The sequence below is a fragment of the Rhinatrema bivittatum genome, chromosome 4 (assembly GCF_901001135.1).
Source record: "Rhinatrema bivittatum chromosome 4, aRhiBiv1.1, whole genome shotgun sequence".
In the NCBI taxonomy this organism is placed as follows: Eukaryota; Metazoa; Chordata; class Amphibia; order Gymnophiona; family Rhinatrematidae; genus Rhinatrema; species Rhinatrema bivittatum.
In genome coordinates, this window is record NC_042618.1 from 251,211,741 (window position 1) to 251,232,910 (window position 21,170).

Here is a 21,170-nt window from a genome sequence, read left to right on the forward strand (position 1 = left end):
TATCTTCCCTAAGAGCCCCTTTAACCCCTCGGTCATCTAACGGTCCAACCGATTCCCTCATGGGTTTCTTGCTTTGGATATATTTTAAAAATTTTGTATTATGAGTTTTTGACTCTACAGCCAACTTCATTTCAAATTCTTTCTTCACCTGGCTTATCAATGTTTTACACTTAACTTGACAATGCTTATGCTTTTTCCTATTTTCTTCAGATGAGAGGAGAGTGGCATGTGTGTGTGAGAACATGTGAGCATGTTAGAGGGCATGTGGGTGTGTGTGAGTGTGTGTATATAAGAAAGAAAAAAGTTTATGTGTGCATACTGCATAGTCACCCCCTGCCATTCCAAGATAATCTCAGGATGATTGGAAATAAAAGTTCCCAGGTATGGACAGGAAGCAGACTCTGCCCTCCTGGACTTGGATATTGATAGCATTTGTGTTTGGAACCTGGAGAAAGTAAAATTTATCTTGTATCTAAAGTGTTGAGTTCCACTTCAGAGTGCATACCAAGACTGGGACTTTCACACTTTCTTAAAGGTTTAGCAGGTGTGAACAGCTGCAAGCACAAGCCCATTTGTATATCATTCTGGTCTCTTCAGGAGGATAATATTTGCTGAGTGAATATTTTGCTTTCTACCATATTCTGTTTCAGAAATGTTTTGAAAGTTTAGATGCCGTAATTTTATTTATGGCTGCTATGGTTTTCTAAAGAAGTAGCTGAGAAGGTAAGGAAACAAGGGTTAGCGTTCATAGCCTACTAAAGACTGCAGGAAGAGGAAGACAGGAAAAACTAAGGGAAGCTGGGAAAGAAGGAAACATATATATCACACTATCATCTAAAAAAAGCAATACATTTCAAAGACATATTCAAGCAAACCAAACTTCCAAGCAGAAAATACAGTCAGTTCTCACAAATAATCAGAAATACCTTTCAAACTTAATACACAAGTCCCACAAGCAACTAGATTTAAAAAAATTCAAATAGTCAGCAGCCACTAAGCAGATAGTCTACAACCCTACAGTTTAATCATAGTCTTCCCAAAAGGAAGCCCTCTAATATGGGCAAAATCTTCCCTCACTTCACAGTGCAGTGGTAACATGGAATAGACTTAGTTTTTGGGTACTTGCCAGGTTCTTATGGCCTGGATTGGCCACTGTTGGAAACAGGATGCTGGGCTTGATGGACCCTTGGTCTGACCCAGTATGGCATTTTCTTATGTTCTTATGTCCTGTACTTACCAGCTCAGCTCCCTCTAGAACAGTGGTTCTCAACCCTGTCCTGGGGACCCCCCCAGCCAGTCGGGTTTTCAGGATATCCACAATGAATATGCATGAGAGAAAATTTGCATGTTATGGAGGCAGTGTATGCAAATTTTCTCTCATGCATATTCATTGTGGATATCCTGAAAACCCGACTGGCTGGGGGGGTCCCCAGGACAGGGTTGAGAACCACTGCTCTAGAAAATAGCTTACTCTCACTCCTGTTGTATCTTATGCTCTGTGGTAACATTTGTTAGTTACAACTTCTAACTCAAGACTCTATCTCACTTCTTCAAAGAGTTCTACTAACAGACAGAAAAAGGTGAACTGGACCAACCAGTCTGTCGGGTTATTCTGGTCCACATTACCAAAAATATATCGCAGCCGCTAGCCATAGAAGCTTGACTGCTTGAGACATATTGCTTCTTATCAAAATCAATTTTTGTCTTCTTCTTTGATCTCTACCATTGCATACAGTTAAATACACAAGTTTCCACAACACCCATCAGCCTCCCCCACCCTCAGCCATCTCACCCCCTAAGCACAATAGTCATAGTAGCCACCAAAACCAGTGAGGTCACTGCCCAAATATGTGGTCAAGTAGATGTCCTTAGCCTTGCCAGATGGTTTTCAACCACTACCAACCTACCAGCATCAATTTGGTTGGTTTCTGGGGAACTGTGGCTTGCTGGTACCAACCCAGCTCCCCTATGTTCCTCAGTTTCTCAACTCTGTTCCTGCCATTGCCTTCCATGTCTGACCCAAGTACACAGTTTTCATTAGAACTGCTGGCCTCCTCCACCTCTACTGGTAGGCTATTCCAGGCTTGTCATCTTCCTCTTTGTTTCTTCTAGTCCCGTTCTTATTTAGGCTCCCTTCCATTTCTTACCTCCAAGTTGTGTAATATCCATATAGCCACCAAAAACTAGCGAGGCTGTTGTCTACCTGCTCATTGGCATTTTGGTTTTAACCATGGTCTCTCCTTGTAGATCACCCCAATCTTCTTGGAAGCCTGATGCAGTTGTACCACTATTATTAGGGATTTTACTGCCATGCCGAGTAGGTTACTCCAGTCTCCTTGGAAGCCTGAAGCAGTTGTGTCACTGCTATTAGGGTTATAACTGTGGTTCCTACACACACACACACACTTATTTTTAGATTGATTCATGGATATAGCAATATTTAATCATGAGCAGTAACAACTTTTCAAAGTTAAGTGTCATAATCAAATTATTGTACCACAGAAAATGTAATTATGAAACCTCTTTTGTTCACTAGTTGAGAGTTAATTGTATTACAGTACATCATCGCCTTTTACCGAAGCTCTGAATAATAGATCATTTTAAGATGACAAAAAGGGGGAGCTGATTCAGGTTTTTCTGCATGTCCTTTCCCTTTATTTATAGGGCAGGCTTCAGAGCATTGGACTATGGTTCAAAAGTCCTGAGATTTGCATTCAAAACTTATATCTGCTATTGACCTTGTATGTCTTTGGATATGTCATTTTAATTTTGATTTTATTAAAATATTTGTAGGCTGCACTCTCCCTTCTTCTAGGCAGCTAATATCAAAAACATTCATCATAGACTAGGGCTGTGCAAATATTTTGCCAGTGTGACCCCATTTTAGCACTCGAAAATTCACATGGCCCCAGAAAATGACCAGAACAAAATTAGCAGGGGTGCGGACCACCTCAAACAATCCCACCACTCTCACCCTCCCCTCATTGCAGCTGTTAGAGTGTGTTGGCTCACAGGCACCATGCTAACTTCCATGATGTAGCCTGAAAAATGCTGATGTTTGAGGCACTTGTGACCCCAGCCGAAGATTATGTGACCCCCCCCATTTGGGGTCCTGAACCACAGTTTGGGAAACACTGTAATAGACATTGAACCAAAAACAGTCAGAACAGACGGGCCTGCAGAACATTCAGGTATTAAAATTCCTCCTTCGTCTGCCATAACACCCAGTTTAAAGACTGACAAGAGGAAATGATTAGCGGTATATTTACTCTTAGCACAAGAGTAAATATACCGCTAATCTAGGAGGCTGCAGAAATTAGCCCCTGTGCCTCATCACTCCCCTTTACCCCTTTCATTGCCACTTCACCCGGATCAGTGCAGCAGAACTGATCTAGACCAGGTTTTGTCCCATTGCATGAGTGCATCTCCATGCATACAAAAGGTCAAAACCTAGATAAAATTAGCCTTTCCGCGATGACCTGGATGAGATGCAGCCCCGGCTCCCTGTGCCTCTGGGATTGAAAACACAGCATTTGTCTTCATCTGTCTTTTCCATCCCGCACATTAAATACATTTTATTGTATTTATTTTGTCATAGTCACGTGTGTGAGAATGACAAATAACAACAACCAGGACCTAAAAGGAAAGTTGAGGCAGCATTGTTTTCCCACACAAATTATTTTGTTTCTTACATTCTGCTGGGAAAATGTTTTATTCCTTCCAAGTAAAGCGTTTTGTTTTTGCTTTGTTTTTTTTTTTCTTCAGAATAATGAAATCCTGGAGCTGCAGAGGATACGGATGAAGGATGAAATCCGAGAATATAAATTTCGGGAGGCCAGACTCCTCCAGGACTACTCTGAGCTTGAAGAAGAAAACATCACCCTGCAGAAATTGGTTTCTACACTAAAACAGAATCAGGTAATCATTGACAATACATATTAGTGGCCAGGAAAGCAAAGGTGTATTTAATGGGGGACAGGAAACGTTCTAGCGCTCTCATGGTCCATATTCAGCTGCTGAGCAGCTAGATAAGATAGCTGGATAGACCTATCCGGCTAACTTAACCGGGATATTCAGTGACACAGCTAACTCCACTCCTCCTCAGAACGCCTGCCGCCCATCCCAGGAACGGCCCAGATATATCTGGCTAAATTCTAGCTGGATAAAAGAGTTATCCAGTTAGAATTTAGCCAGATAAGTCACTGAATATCACGGCTAAGCTTGTTGCTTGTGTGCAGACCACATACACGCACATGTGGGCATTTTTGTGCAAGCAATGCTTTTAAAATCAACCTCTATGTGTGCACTTTGTAAGCAAATTTCAAAGGGAAACTATTAGCTTAGATTCTCTCAGAAAACTGCTAGTATAAAGGGTGCACATACTTTGGACCTGCTATTGATGATACAGGTGGCTGGGGGGTGCATATACTTTTGGAAATCCCTTGTATGCTTATTGTTTTACTCCCTCCTTCTCAATACAACCCCTCGAATTGCCTGTTTAACCTGGTCACTACGGAAGGCCATGTACACTTTGAGCCAGGCAGAGGAGAGCAGTTTTAAGCCAGGCCAGTTTACCTGGGGAAATTTCTATTTTTCCAGGTAAATACCTTTTGAAAATTATCCTCAAACAGGGTGCAAGTTCCAAACCGCTTTAAGCAGATTAAGCAGCTAGTTACCCAAGTAAAAATTGCCCTCCTCCTCCCCTCCTACCTTCCATGTTCACAGCATGGGTACTTTACCCCTGTTGAAAAAGGATGGGGGGTGAGGTCAGGGAAGGGAAGGGATTGCATTTTGAAAGTCCCACACATATTTTCTGAATGTGTGTGTGCATCTTCTTCAAAGCATGAGCAAATGTAAGCATGTATTAAGTACCCACTGGGCACCATTTGCTCGATTTTGAAAGGGAAACCCCACAGGAATTGCCTTTTGAAAATTAGCTTGCAGGCCAACAGGTGCAATATACCCATGGGCCTGCTCCTCCTAAGGACAGTGTCAAAACTGAATGGTGATGGTGACATTTGAACCTGGTTCTGCAGGTTCCAGAGCTCCCTGCTTTCACCAATAGGGGTGTACTGTACTGTACTGTTGTTGTTTCAATCACTACTTTATTTTAAGAATACCACTGTTTAAAATGTGTAGCTTTTATTTGTTAATCAGAATAATCACTGGGTCAGTGACTGGAGTGGTGATAGTGCACTGACCTATACTCTTTCTTGGCTGACATATTCTTTTCCTGAAAAACGTATTTTTCGTTCTTAAGAAAGCCCTATCGCCAGATTTAAATTACAGGAAGATATCAGGTAAAAAGCAAAATTGTAAAATCCCCAAAAGTTAGTTTGCTATAATGGTTTTGAAACAGATCATCTTTTGTTCCTGGGATTTTTCCTTCAATCTGTGGCAAAGGAAAGATTCAGCAGAAAAAGTTCTGCAAGCAAAATCTGCAAAATCTGTAATAAAGCTCTTTCCCTTAATCCTTCAGTTTATCACTTTTGGGAAAAATTCCCATTATATTATTTGCTTGCACACATTTTTCTGGGGATATATTCCTCTTTTCATTAGTTACAGGGAATTAAAGCCTGGCTAAAAAAAAAAACCAAGCAAAAGCCCCACTACCTCGGAAATCTGAGGAAAATACACAGAGGGGTAGATTTTATAAATTTGCGCGAGTGCGTACTTTTGTTTGCGCACCAGGCGCGAACAAAAGTACGCTGGATTTTATAAGATACGCGCATAGCCGCGCGTATCTTATAAAATCCGGGGTCGGCGTGCGCAAGGGGGTGCACATTTGTGCAACTTGCGCGCGCCAAGCCCGGCGCGCGCTGCCTGTTCCCTCCGAGGCCTCTCCGAAATCGGAGCGGCCTCGGAGGGAACTTTCTTTCCACCCCCCCACACCTTCCCCTCCCTTCCCCTACCTAACCCACCCCCCCGGCCCTATCTAAACCCCCCTACCTTTGTTGCCAGATTTACGCCTGCCGAAAGCAGGTGTAAATCTGTGCGCGCCAGCGGGCTGCTGGCGCGCCATCACCCGACCCAGGGACTGGTCCGGAGGCCTCGACCACGCCCCCGGGCCGGCACCACGCTCCCGGTCCCGCCCCGAACCGCCCCCTGACCCCGGACACGCCCCGGACATGCCCCCTCCCCGCCCCTTTTACGAAGCCCTGGGACTTACTCGCATCCCGGGGCTCTGCGCGTGCCGGCGGCCTATGCAAAATAGGCGCGCCGGCGCGCAAGTGCCCTGTGCGCGTAAATCCGGCCGGATTTACGCGCGCAGGGCTTTTAAAATCCGGCCCAGAGTGTCCAAAAAAACCACAATCTTCCCCAGTATAATTTTTAATGCTTTCAATTAAATTCACTATTAGATTTGTTGGACCTTCATGAATACAACTTGAAAAGATCAACAAGCTGTGTGTCCCTTTGGTCCACTTTTACTTTTATTTTATTTTATTCTCCTTTAACGTTCATTTTTTCATTGATGACAACATTACGCTGCTATATGTTTAAAAGGAAGGTAGTCAGATGCCATTTTTAAAGGTCTAATGAAGAGGTTGGACAAGAAAAAGAAGGTGCATGGTTTGGGAAGCAAATTCAATTTTGTATTTCAAGAGTGTGTTTAAAGTTGAAGGAGGACCCCCTGAAGCAGAGTTGCTATCAAAACATGGCCATGTCGGGATTGTGATCAAGGTGGACACTTAAGTTATAAAAGTTTTTTTTGCTCTCTCGATGACTTTTTGAAGTAAAGATTTATGCGGATAACCCGGCACAGGACCTTCATGTTGATGGGATTTAATTTTAAAGAAATGAAAATATGAAAAAATGAATGTTAAAGGAGAATAAAATAAAATAAAAGTAAAAGTGGAACAAAGGGACACACAGCTTGTTGATCTTTTCAAGTTGTATTCATGAAGGTCCAACAAATCTAATAGTGAATTTAATTGAAAGCATTAAAAATTATACTGGGGAATATTGTGGTTTTTTGGACACTTGCAATTTGAAAATTGTTCAAACTGACCTGTAGATTTGTTTTGCTTTTTATTTTTGGCCTGAAATCTGGTTCTGAATGTCTAGTATAGTGGTTCTCAAACTTGTCCTAGGGGACACCCAGCAAGATAGATTGGTATGCACTGCCTCCACTGCAAACAAATTTATCTCCTGCATATTCATTGCTGATATCCTGAAAATCCATCTTATTGGGAGTCCCCTAGGGCAGATTTGGGAACCCCTGGTCTAGTGTTGGTAAATGTAGTCCTGCCTCCTGATTGTCTCCACTCTCCACTCTCTTTTCCACTTTCCCTCTCTCCCCTCCCCTCTTTCCCCTCTCCTTTCTTTCTCCCCGCTCCTCCCTCTTTCTCCTCTCTCCTCTCTCCTCCTCCCCTTCCTCTCTTCCTAGCCTGCCTAAATTTCACACCTCATAGTTGTTTTTTTTACATTGTACATATGTATATAATTGCAAACTTTGTTTATAATTTAATGCAATCTCTCCCATGATAACTCCCCTCCCACTTTTAAATGCCTTTGTTAACATGTTTTATTTGTTCAATGTAAAGCGCCATGTCTGGCGCCTGTTTGCGTTACAATGTGAACCGATATGATATCCTGGATGAATGTCGGTATATAAAAATTTTAAATAAATAAATAAATAAATATCAGGGTTTTTCAAGTTGTTTCTCGAGTACCTCCTAGCCAGTTATGGTTTTCAGAATATCCACAATGAATATGCAGAAGATAGGTTTGCAAGCAACAGAGGCAGTGCATGCAAATCTGTCTCATACATATTCATTGTGGATATGCTGAAAACCTGACTGGATTAGGGGGCATTAGAAGATTGCCCTAAATCTTTTTTGGAAGCCTTGGTTAACTCCTACCAATGTAATATGAGACTAAGTGCTCTGGGCCTCTGGGGCATCTAACTGGGGTTTTGTGCACGGTGGTGAGAGTAGGAATCATACTGGTAGCTCATGATGGACACCAGTGCACAGTTTCCTGGTACTACTGGAGACAATCAGTTATGCATGCAAAACTTTCAAGTTCTTTTGATCACAGATATGGAGCAGATGTACTAAGTATTTTTCCCAAGTAAGGAATGGAAAAAAGCCTTAGTAAATTGGGGCCAAAATGGAAAAATCCCTCTGGCCCTATATTTTTGTGTGGACATTTTAGCATTAGATGCAGTAGTAAATATATGTATATGAATATAAATATATAATTACATATCCATCAAGTCAAACATGCAGATGTTTGTACCATCAAAATGCGTGCAAATAAATAAATACATATTTACAATTTAAGAAAAGTGAATACAGGATATTGCACCAGGCATAGACAGCACCAGTTCTCAAATGCCTGAAACAAGTCTGGCTTTTAGGGCATCCACAATGAATCTGCATGAGATATAATTTACAGACAATGGAAGTAGTGCATCCTCATGCAGATTCATTGTGGACTGTTTGTGGCGATCCAGGACTGGAGATACTTACCCCTGTATTGTACCATTCTACAGCAGAACTAAAGCCCAGCCATATCTAAACCAGTGTTTCCCAATCCATACCTATCCAGTTGGATTTTCAGGATTGGCATAATGAATATGCATGGCATAGATTTGCATACCCTGGGTTTCCAATGTATGCAAATCTATCTCAGGTATATTGATTATGGATATCCATCCTGTATGGCTAGGTGTGCCACAAGGAGAGGGTTGGCAAACACTGAATTAAACTATTACTATTGTCCCCCATGGTGCTATTTATCTTGCATTGTTATAGTACTGATGAAGATGTGAATTAAGAACCATACTGGGTTTCACTGAAAGATTGCCAAGATTTCTAGTGTAAATTTAACAAATACATCTTACTTGTCTTGGAATTTACACTACAATTTATTTCTGTTTGATATATTGCCTTTCCCTATTTATAAAAATTATTAATACTGTACCTATTTTGTTGTAACAATAATTGAAATGCTGGAAATATTTCTAAGGTTCTCATCCTAGTTCTCAGGTCACACCCAGTCAATCTGATTTTCAGGACAGCCACAATGAATGTGCATAGAGAGATTTTCATGCACTGCCTTTACTGTTTACAAATCTCTCTCATGCATATTCATTGTGGATATCTTGAAAACCAGACTGGCTGGGTATGCCCTGAGGACTTGAGAACCATTGCTGTAAACACCTGGCACATTAGGTCACACAAAAATACATTCTGTACTTTAGGTAATTTCTCATGGAAGACACTGTTAGGTCCTCTAGTGAATGTCAGATACTCTGCCCCTGGTCAGTTTGGCAGATTAATCATCACATAGGGTACCGAAAGTATGGTTGCCAAATACAGAACATAGGAAATGATGGAAGATAAAGACCAAAAAAGGACCATCCAGTCTGCCCAACAAACAAAATCTCTGTTCTGAAAGATTAACAAAGAAAATATTTACTATCCTTTTTCAGTTTCTTCAGAAAGGTAGGTCACATGGTGACAAAACTGGTCACATGGTGACAAAACTCCAGTAGATTAACACCAATGACCGAAAACACTCTTCTCTTCCCACTTATGTTGCTATAAACAATCAGTCACAACTGTTGCTGTAACAAGTCTCTCAGCTAAGTGAGGAAAAATAGTTTGGGGTCTGAGCAGATAGAACCTCAATGGAATTCACCCAAATCAAAAAATTTCAGATACATGCTGCAATCTCAGAAAAAATTTGAATTCACTATGGCTGTTAATTCCTCTTCCACTCTGGAACACCTTATTGGTTGATTTCTTGGGTCAAAGCATAAAGGGGCTGATATTCAGCTGCTGAGGAGCTAGTTAAGATAGCTAGATACACCTATCTGACTAACATAAGCAGGATATTCATCAGTCCGGCTAACTTTAGACCTGCCTACAACGAAGCTAACTCTCATTCTCTCCAGAATGCCTACTGCCCACCACAAGAATGCATCTGACTTATCTGGCTAAATTCTAGCCAGATAGAGTTATCTGGCTAGAATTTAGCCACATAAATCACCAAATATTGTGGGTTTTCAGTTCTCACAGGACAAGCAGGATGGTAGTCTTCACATATGGGTGACATCACAGGATGGAGCCCAATCACGGAACACTTTTGTCAAAGTTTCTAGAACTTTGACTGGCACCTACTGGGCATGCCCAGCATGGCACTAAACCTGCAGTCAGCAGGGGTCCCCCTTCAGTGTTCTTTTTTCCACGCAGCAGTAGCCACGCAGGTTAAGGAGCTCCACAGAGATTCCTGACAGGAATTTTCTTCACGGAATTATTAAAAACTTTCATACCCCATAGGGGTCTCTCCTTTGAATTTTTGACTCTGCAGTACTCCGGTAAGTTTTTACCCATTTTCGGTCCATTCCTGTCGAGTTTGGCCCTCGCAGCCTACTGGCTGTCGACCATACCGCAGCTAAATATTTCAAAGGCCATGGCGTCGGGGTTCCGTCGGTGCCCGGACTGTACTCGCACTATGTCCATAACAGACCTGCATAAAGTCTGTGTAATGTGTTTCGAGTGCGAGCATGATGTCCTGACTTGCACCAAATGTGCCTTAATGATACCAAAAGGTCACAAGGCCAGAATGGAGAAAATGGAACTTCTCTTCTGTTCTCAAACTCCAACGCCGTCGATTGCATTGACATTGTCTGAACCAGCACCGTCCACTTTGCGCCAGTATCAGCCACCGGCTGGTGACCATCCGGCATCGATGACTTCTCGGCCTTCAACTACCTCTACTCCCCCTCAGGACCGAGGGGATCGTAGAGAGAAACATCGGCATCGATACCGGAAGTCTTGGACCATCGATGAAGGAAAATCATCAACCTCGCCATTGTCCAAGCCGCCATCGAAGAAACCCCGTCCAGAAAAGGCACCGACTCTTTCTGCGACCGGGTCACCGAGGCAACCCTCACCCGGACGGGTATCGGGAGCTGCGACTCCGCCTTTAACGGTGGTCCCTCCGGCTATGCCTCTGCCTCCTTCTTCCCTTCCGGACCTGGGGCTGCTTGCTCCAGGTCTCCGTGAAGAACTGGACCGGATGGTTCAGGAGGCCATCGATAAGGCGATGCACAGACTCCAAGGAACCCTGGCGCTGAAATCGGTGCTGGTCGCGGAACCGACCATTGATCCCATTCCGGCAGCATTGGCACCGCTGCTCTCGAAGATGGAAGCGCTCATAGCCGCTTTTCCACCAATGGATCCTGGGTCACCAATGGCTCTGGTGCCTTCCCCACTTACCCTGTCATCGGGAGGGGAAACACCGTTCCATATTCCTCCATCGGGAGTCCTTCCGATGCCTCAACCATCGATGCCAGTGTGCCCATCGGTGCCACCGATCCATCCATCAATGCCCTCGATGCCTTCATCGGTGCCTCCAGTACTTCCCTCGATGCCTTCAGATCTTAGACAAGGACCTTCAGGAATACCATCGTCCCATCCTTCTCAGGTTCCTACATGGACAGGGGCTGATCCCCATGGCACCTGGACTGACGATTCATCTCAAGACACTGATGATTTACCCTTGCCACCTTCTCCTACTGAAAGTAGGAAGCGTTCTCCTCCAGAGGACTTGTCTTTCATAAATTTTGTGAAGGAAATATCTGAATTGGTTCCCTTCCAATTACAGACTGAGCAAGATGATAGACCCCAAATGATGGAGCTGTTACAATTCCTGGATGCTCCCAAGGAAATAACTTCCATCCCTATTCTCCAGGTTCTTTTGGATCACCTCAAAAAGAACTGGGAACACCCTGGTTCTGTTGCTCCAGTCAACAGAAAAGCTGATACCACTTATTTGGTCCATTCAGCCCCAGGATTCCAGAAACCTTAGCTGGATCACCAATCTGTGGTTGTAGAATCTGCCCAAAAGAGGGCAAAAAGATCAAAACCCCACTCTTCCTTTCCCCCAGGTAAGGAACAGAAATTCCTGGATGCCATTGGCCGGTGTGTCTTCCAGGGATCAATGCTTATCTCTCGGATCGCCTCCTACCAGCTGTATATGACCCAGTACAACAGGGTCTTATTCAAGCAGATACAGGACTTTGCAGAGTCCCTGTCTCAGCAATTCCAGGAACAGCTTCAAACCCTGGTACACAAGGGTTTCGAGGCAGGGAAGCATGAAATAAGATCCTCTTATGATATCTTCGACACTGCTTCCAGGGTATCTGCAACTGCTATTTCAGCAAGATGTTGGGCCTGGCTTAAGTCTTCGGACTTGCGCCCTGAAACACAAGACAGATTATCTGATCTGCCCTGCATAACAGATTCAGCGGACGGTGGCTGAACTCAAGGACCATCATGAGACCCTTCGCCAGCTCTTTCTAATGCCCTCTGAGAATTCCTCCAAACAGCCTTTCAGGAAGGATACTAAAAAGTCATTCTTCCGTCCAAAGAAGACCTATCCACCACCGTCTAGAACTCATTCCACGAGACCTTTCCAAAAGGCCCAGTCTCGTCAATCACGGAAACAAAAGCTGCAGGCAGCTCCTCAGCCGGGCCCGGCTTTTGACTCCTGCATAGAGAGCAGCAGCCAGTTTCCACTGCCTCAGATACCAGTGGGAGGTCGATTGTGCCATTTCAACAACAGGTGGCACACAATCACCTCAGACCAGTGGGTCCTTGCCATAATCTCGCAAGGTTATCACCTGAACTTTCTATCTATCCCACCAGACTCCCCACGTCTACCAACGTGGAGAACATCCGACCACTCACTTCTCCTGGAGCAGGAGGTCTCCCTCCTCCTCCAGTCCAGAGCAATAGAGCCAGTGCCCTACTCCCAACAAGGCCTAAGATTCTATTCCCGGTACTTTCTAATCCCCAAAAAAATCAGGCGGCGTTCGTCCAATTCTGGATCTACGCACCCTCAATAAGTACCTCCACCAAGAAAAGTTCAAGATGGCGACCTTGGGTTCCCTCCTTCCTCTTCTGCAAAAAAGAGACTGGCTCTGTTCTCTCGATCTCCAAGACGCATACACACACATTGCGATAACTCCATCTCATCACAGGATCCTGAGATTTCTGGTAGGCCCCAAGCACTATGAGTACTGAGTGCTACCATTCAGCCTGGCATCTGCACCACGAGTCTTCACCAGCCTTCCTCAGGACTCAAGGTATTCACGTCTACCCATATCTAGACGATTGGTTGATCAGGGCTCCCACTCAGCAAGCTGCTCTGTCGTCCCTACGTCTTACTTTACACACTCTGATTTCGCTAGGATTTCTCGTCAATTACACGAAATCCTGCTTAGTCCCATCTCAAACTTTATCATTCATAGGGGCAGACTTGGACACTTTGCAGGCAAAGGCATTTCTGCCTCGACAGCGAGCTCTCACTCTCATCTCTCTCGCACACCAGCTACAGTCTACGCACCGCACGACTGCACGCCACTTCCTTATCCTGCTGGGACACATGGCGTCCTCAGTACAGGTTACCCCAATGGCCCACTTGGCCATGAGAGTCATACAGTGGACTCTAAGGTCACAATGGACTCAGTCCGTCCGATCTCTATCGACCACTGTCCACATCACCGACTCACTTCGTCAGTGTCTAGCCTGATGGCAAAATCAGATCAATCTCCTCCAAGGCCTGCCCTTCCAGGCTCCAGACCCTCAAATAATTCTCACCACTGATGCTTCCAACTTCGGCTGGGGAGCGCATGTCGCCGATTTGCAGACACAAGGAACTTGGTCTCCAGAGGAATCCAAACACCAAATCAATTTCCTGGAGCTACGAACAATCAGATATGCTCTCATGGTATTTCAGGATCACCTTTCCAACCAGGTGATCCTCATTCAGACGGACAACCAGGTGGCCATATGGTACATCAACAAACAGGGAAGGACGGGCTCCTACCTACTGTGTTAGGAGGCTGCACAGATATGAGAGGAGGCCCTCTCCCATTCGATGTACCTCAGGGCCTCCTACTTGTCAGGAGTGGAAAATGTGTTGGCGGACAAGCTGAGTCGCGCCTTTCAACCACACGAGTGTTCCCTCAACCCCACTGTAGCGGACTCAATATTCCAACGTTGGGGTTACCCCCCACATAGACCTCTTTGCGTCACCTCAGATCCACAAAATAGAGAACTTTTGCTCTCTCACTCGCAGCCAACACTCTCAGCCAAGAGATGCCTTCTCCCTCTCATGGACAACAGGTCTCCTATATGTATTCCCTCCACTTCCACTCCTCTCGAAGACTCTCATGAAGTTACGTCAGGACAAGGGACACATGATCCTGATAGCACCTCACTAGCCTCGCCAAGTGTGGTTTCCAATACTTCAGGCACATTCCTTTGGGAAAGGACCCGCTTCTAATCACTCAGAACGACGGGTACCTATGCCACTCCAATCTTCAGGCCTTGTCTCTGATGGCCTGGATGTTGAAAGGTTAATTCTTCAGCTACTTAACCTTTCGGAGCTAGTTTCCTATGTCCTGGTTGCTTCACGGAAGCCTTCCACAAGAAAATACAAATGGAACCGGTTTAAATCATGGTGTTCTTCTCAATCCCTTGATCCCTTTACCTGTTCCACCACAAAGTTTCTAGACTATCTCTGGCCCTTGTCAGAATCAGGTCTAAAATCCTCGATCAGAATGCATGTCAGTGCGGTAGCCGCCTTCCATAGAGGTGTCAGGGATGTTCCTATAGCAGTATAACCCCTCGTAACACGTTTTCTGAAAGGCTTGCTTCACTTCAAGCCTCCTCTGCGCCCTTCGGCCCCTTCTTGGGACCTCAGTCTGGTTTTGGGTCAGCTCATGAAACCACCATTCGAGCCTCTCCAATCCTGTGATCTTCGCTATCTCACATGGAAAGTGATCTTTCTTTTGCAATAACATCTGCTCGCAGAGTTAGTGAGTTACAGGCCTAGTTACCTATCCGCCTTACACTAAACATCTGCAGGACCGGGCAGCACTCCGCACTCACCCTAAGTTCTTACCTAAGGTAGTATCGGACTTTCACATTAATCAATCCATTATACTACCTACCTTCTTTCCCAGGCCCCACTCCAATCCAGGAGAACAAGCTCTGCATACCCTTGACTGTAAACGGGCTCTAGTGTTTTATCTAGACCGTACAGCTGCCCACAGGAAAAGCACTCAATTGTTAGTCTCTTTCCATTCCATCAAATTGGGGCAGCCTGTGGGCAAGCAGACTCTCTCCTCCTGGTTAGCGGACTGCATATCTTTTTGCTATCAGCAAGCAGGCATTCTACTTCAAGACTGTGATAAAGCACACTGGGGTAGATTTTCAAAGGGGTACACACGTACGATAAGCGCATACCCCCCGAAAACCTACCCCAAACCCCCCCTGCGCACACCGAGCCTATTTTGCATAGGCTCGGCGGCGTGCGCAAGCCCCAGGACGAGCGTAAGTCCCGGGGCTTGCATGGAGGGGCATGTCGGGGGCGTACTGCGAGTGACGCGGCGTTTCGGGGGCGTGCCATGAGTGATGCGGCGTTTCGGGGGCGGACCGGGGGCGTGGTCGAGGCCTCCAGACCAGCCCCCGGGTCAGGTGATGGCATGCCAGCAGCCCGCTGGTGTGCGCAGATTTACGCCTGCTTTCCGCAGGCGTAAATCTGCCAACAAAGGTAGGGGGGGGTTTAGATAGGGCCGGGAGGGGTGGGTTAGGTAGGGGAAGGGAGGGGAAGATGAGGGGAGGCAGAAGGAAAGTTCCCTCCGAGGCCGCTCCGATTTCGGAGCGGCCTCGGAGGGAACAGGCAGCGTGTGCTAGGCTCGGCGCGCGCAGGTTGCACAAATGTGCACCCCCTTGCGCACGCCGACCCCGGATTTTATAAGATACGCGCGGCTACGCACGTATCTTATAAAATCCAGCGTACTTTTGTTCGCGCCTGGTGCACGAACAAAAGTACGCCCGTGCATACATTTATAAAATCTACCCCACTCTGTGAGGGCCTTGGCGACTTCAGTAGCACACCTACGCTCGGTGCCGCTTCCTGACATTTGCAGGGCTGCTAACTGGAGTTCTCTCCATACCTTTACAGCCCATTATTGCTTAGACAAAGCCGGAAGACAAGATTCCATCTTCGGCTAATCTGTCTTGCCCAACCTTTTCACAACTTGACGTACCAATACCCTTTCACCTGCCCGTTAGGGCTCAGGATGCCCTCTACCAAATTTCACCCCAGTCCTAGTGCCTATTCCACATCTGGGTACATCTGGTGCATTTCTCGGACATCCTCAGCTCGGTACTCACCCATATGTGAGGACTACCATCCTGCTTGTCCTGTGAGAAAGCAAATATTGCTTACCTGTAACAGGTGTTCTCACAGGACAGCAGGATGTTAGTCCTCACGAAACCTGCCCGCCGCCCTGCGGTGTTGGGTTAGTAACGTTTTCTTATTTTATTTTTGGCACTACCTGTAGGTTAACAAGACTGAAGGGGGACCCCTGCTGGCTGCAGGGTTAGTGCCATGCTGGGCATGCCCAGTAGGGGCCAGTCAAAGTTCTAGAAACTTTGACAAAAGTGTTCCATGATTGGGCTCCATCCTGTGATGTCACCCATATGTGAGGACTAACATCCTGCTGTCCTGTGAGAAGACCTTTTACAGGTAAGCAACATTTGCTTTATCCATCTAAATGGCTTTTGAATATCTACCCCAACGAGTTCTTTATTCACATAGGGGCAGATTTTCAAAGGGTTACGCGCATATATTACGCACGTAACCCCGAAAACCCGCTCCTGCGCACGCCGAGCCTATTTTGCATAGGCTCGGTGACACGCGCAAACCCTGGGACACGCCTATGTCCCAGGGCTTGAAAAAAGGGGCAGGGAGTGGGCGGGGTGGGGCGGGGTCGGGACCGAGGCCTCCGGCACAGCTGCTGTGCCAGGGGATCGCACGCCGACACTTGGCCCGCGCGCGCAACCTACGCTTGCCCGGAGGCAGGTGTAAATAAAAAAATTAAGGTAGAGGGGATTTAAGTAGGGCTGGGGGGCGGGTTAGATAGGGGAAGGGAAGGGAAGGTGGGGGCAGAAGGAAAGTTCCCTCTGAGGCCGCTCCGATTTTGGAGCGGCCTCAGAGGGAACGGGGAAAGCCATTGGGGCTCCCCTAGGGCTCAGCATGCGCAAGGTGCACAAGTGTGCACCCCCTTGCGTGCGCCAACCCCGGATTTTATAACATGCACGCATGTTATAAAATCTACGCCCGTGTGTAATTCTTAAAATCCAGCCCATAGTCCTCCTCAGGCTCATGTTCTCAGAAATGTCTCCTTCACTGGATGGAAAAACTTTAGCTGGAAGGTCCTGCTGCTGCAGCAGGAGTGAAAACGTTTTACAGCTTCACAAATGTCCTTCTGATTCTTCTGACATAGTGGGAAGGCTACAGGGATGCATTTTACCCCAGCACTCCACCACTCTACTGAGAGAACTGGCAAGCTCAGAGTTCATAAACCTCCTTACCAAGTCTATGTCCTTCCACATACCTTGAACATTCTCTGAGCTAGAGAATTCCTTTTACCTTTGAACAAGGTGTATTACTCCACAGAAGGAAAAAAGGGTCCTGTGATGCCCTAGGCTGGTCAAGTCTTGGGAATAATCAGCAAAACAAAAGGAGGCCAAGCCTGGCGGATCCTTATATTCAGTTTATGCACCAAAATGAAGCCACACAAAACAAAGTAGAGCAGCAGACCTTTCTTCAGGTATAACAGTAATGCAGCTCACCTTAACCTCAGGTTTTATGAGCATCCTTCAGTTACAAGCATTCGATGCAACCCTGACTCCTCTCTGGTCCCTGGGGCCTCCTCAAGCTCTCTGGGCCTGAGTTCTTATGATAGGGTGAAGGCCTTAAGGAGGACTGGGTTAGAAGCCTGAACCAGGCCCCTTAAGGTAGAGTGAGGGAGTTATTGGTACACTCCCTGACAGGGCTATACAATTCAAATAACTAAAACAGGTTTAAAATTAATGGTGTATGTCAGTGCATAAAAACTTATATATAGCGGCAGAACCATTGTCTGTTGCCATCAGAAAATGATATATAAGCAAAATTAAGAAAAATAGTTTTATGGGTTTTAAAAAAATATTTTAAATTTATAAGTTAATATTTATGTGAACAAGTAACCAGTCTGTAGCAAGACCCCTGATTTGCAAGATCTGTGGTCCACTCTTTTCTTGTGAGAAGTATTCAGCAAGGGTGTACCTGCCAGGAGTTTATTCTCCACCAATATAGCTCTTGGGATCATCAGATTACAGAAGCCTCCTTGCCAACAGCAAAACAGTACTCCCAAGAGGAGGTAAAAAACATTTGTAAACCACCCATCAGATAATACCCACCATATCTTGTGCCTGATTGGCTACTGGAAGCATTCTATTTTCTAAATCTGTGTCTCTTCTTGATTTATTTTTAAATGGCAAAGTGTTCAAAATATTACTACAGGCTTATGCCATTCCCCCCCCCCCCCCCCCATTTTAGTTTCTTGTTTATGTCTCTTCTCCCTTTGTACAAGAGTGGTGGACAGCAGGAATGAGGTTTTCTCCCTTAATTGGGAGTTTTGTTATGGGCAAGAAATTGTCCAGTATCCAATTAAGGTTCATTTTGCATGATCCCTGCAGGATGCAAGGACCATAGAATTTTCTGGTGGCATAGAATTTTCTGGTGGCAAAGAAAATCTTTGCCACATTGACCCAGCTTTAAATAGTCTGTTGTTTCATTTTAAACATCTCTCCTGAGTAGCAGGAGAGATCCAACTCCCACATTAGATTACACCCAGTCAGTGAATCTATAACTGTGGTCACCTCTACCTTGTTACAGAGCCAATAACAGCATTGTGACACTTCCAAATAGGTAACACAATTATCTACACCCTCGCTGAAATTTCACTTGTTTACTTTGTTACTATTGTACACGGAAGGAGTGTAAAATAAATTGTGTTCTAAACATCATGTTGTGCCATAACACCAGGTCCTTAAATAAGTGCCCAGCACACTGTAGAAGACAATTGCATAAAAATGATATGAAGCTTGCTTGTTATCAGCAGACAGAGCAGATTACTCATAGCACAATTCAGTCGTCAGTGCTTTACCTCTGCACTTTTGTTTTGTTATTATGGGTTTATTAATTTTTTTGTAAGGTGCAATAAGACTAATGACAGTTTTTAAGACCAAAGTTTTAGTCTTATGAATGTTCTTTGTCTTATCTAATTCAGGTTGAATACGAAGGATTAAAGCATGAGATTAAACGTTTTGAGGAGGACACAGTTCTACTCAATAGCCAGCTGGAAGATGCTATCCGGTTGAAAGAGATTGCCGAGCACCAGCTAGAGGAGGCCCTGGAAACCTTAAAGAACGAGCGAGAGCAAAAAAACTATTTGAGAAAGGAACTCTCCCAGTATATCAACTTAAACGATAGCGTGTACAATAACCACATTAATATTTCGGTAGATGGGCTGACATTTGCAGATGATGGGAGTGAACCCAAGAATGAAGACAAAATGAACGGGCACATCCATGGGCCGCTTGTGAAAATGAACGGAGATTATCGGACTCCTGCAGTAAGGAAAGGAGAATCCCTTCATCCTGTCTCTGACCTCTTCAGTGAGCTCAATATTTCAGAAATACAGAAACTGAAGCAGCAGCTGATACAGGTAAACATATTTGCTCATGAACATACAGAGACAACCTCACTTTATCAACAGAAGTTAATATTATTTATTTATTTCTTACATTTCTTATTTGCCCCATTCCAGGGACTCAAGATGATAAAGAACATGAATTAATAGAGCAATATTAAAATCAAAATCATAATAAATACATAATTAGACTAAAATTTCAAACGGAACTAAAATCAAATAAAGCATCCAGAAGAAACAAAATTAAAACTAATGTCTCAGCTTCAGATTTATGTGCAACATATAATGTATTCATTTTTGCTATTATATTGAATATGTTGAACTTTCTTTATGAGGCTCTTTGCATAATAGATGATTTCTAACATAGGCCTTCTATATCTTGGTTCCCAAAAGTCACAGAGTAACATGTTAATTCCTGTCACCGCAATGTTTATGCTTCATGGATCCCTAGAATAGTATTAGAGAATATACAGTATATTTTTATGCTGTTGAATATTATGATTAGGGCATCAAGCAATAAGACAGATTCTCAACCCAGTCCTCAGGGACCACTTGGCCATTCTGGGTTTTAGGCCGTCCCAGTGAATATGCCGTAGAAGTAGTTGCAGACAGTGGAGGCAGTGCCTGCAAATATATCTCAGGCATCTTTATGGTGGATTTCCTGAAAATCAGACAGGCTGGCTGGTCCTTGAGGACCAGGTGAAGAGCCACTGCAATAAAGCACTTTTAAGACATTGTGAAAGAAATCTTTCTTGTTTGAGAAATGACATCACGCAAAGAGATCAGGAAGTAGGAGTTTAGTGGTGACCAGTTGTAATGGAATATTTGTATGCCACAAGAGAGCAGCTCAGTCAGGGGGTGGGATCATTTTAAGCAGCCAGCAGGGCAAGACTAACAAAGGAACAGTGTGTGCTAAATAATTTGAAAAGAGAAAAGCCTGGAAGCAGGCAAAGGTGGTCCCACGATAGAGCCCTGGGAGAAGGAAAGACCAGGCTTCACTCCCAACCAGAGAGAGCCTTAAAGAGAGAGGTCACAGGAGGGAAAAAGGGGTGACCATCCTAGGAGGAGCAGGAAGGCGGAGAGTCAAGGAATGGAAGGAGATGGTGATAGGAGGGAACATTTAGGATGCCAGATCCCCAACTTGATCTAAGGAGCAAATCTCGTCAGCAAGGGGGAAACCCAAGTTCAAGTAAATACCTTCTGGGGTGGCAGGTAGAAGGAGATTTGGGATGGGGATACAGCCTACCAAGCTCGTTTTGCAAATTTAGGGCTCTCAGCCAAGAGTACAGCTAGAACTCTGAAAGAGTTAGGCTTTTGCTTTCTGTCTGTATTGCTTCATGATAAATTAAAGACAAAAGCTCACTGGAACCATTGCCTAGAACTCTACTATCTGGGACGTGAGAGAAGAGGAGAGGGAGAGAGAGAATGCACAGAGAACTATGACTCACCTGTGACCCAATAGCACCAGTATAATTTCTTTCAGTGCTGCTCCAAGTCATTCACTGCACTTAGGGTAGGGAGTCTCATTCATTTCTCAACTGTGACACCTAGTATCTGGACTTAAAAGTCCATATTAGCTTGGTTCCAGAGGAATCTATGG

General features: G+C 44.9%; 1 protein-coding gene across 1 annotated transcript in view; it reads left to right on the forward strand.

Annotated features, from left to right (window-relative positions):
- Positions 1 to 21,170, forward strand: part of BICD1 (BICD cargo adaptor 1) — a 396,445-nt gene that overhangs the window by 264,110 nt on the left and 111,165 nt on the right. The window contains exons 3-4 of the mRNA XM_029597485.1: positions 3,766 to 3,918; positions 19,148 to 19,585. Coding sequence (XP_029453345.1) covers positions 3,766 to 3,918; positions 19,148 to 19,585 — 591 coding nt within the window. The remainder of the gene's footprint in view (positions 1 to 3,765; positions 3,919 to 19,147; positions 19,586 to 21,170) is intronic.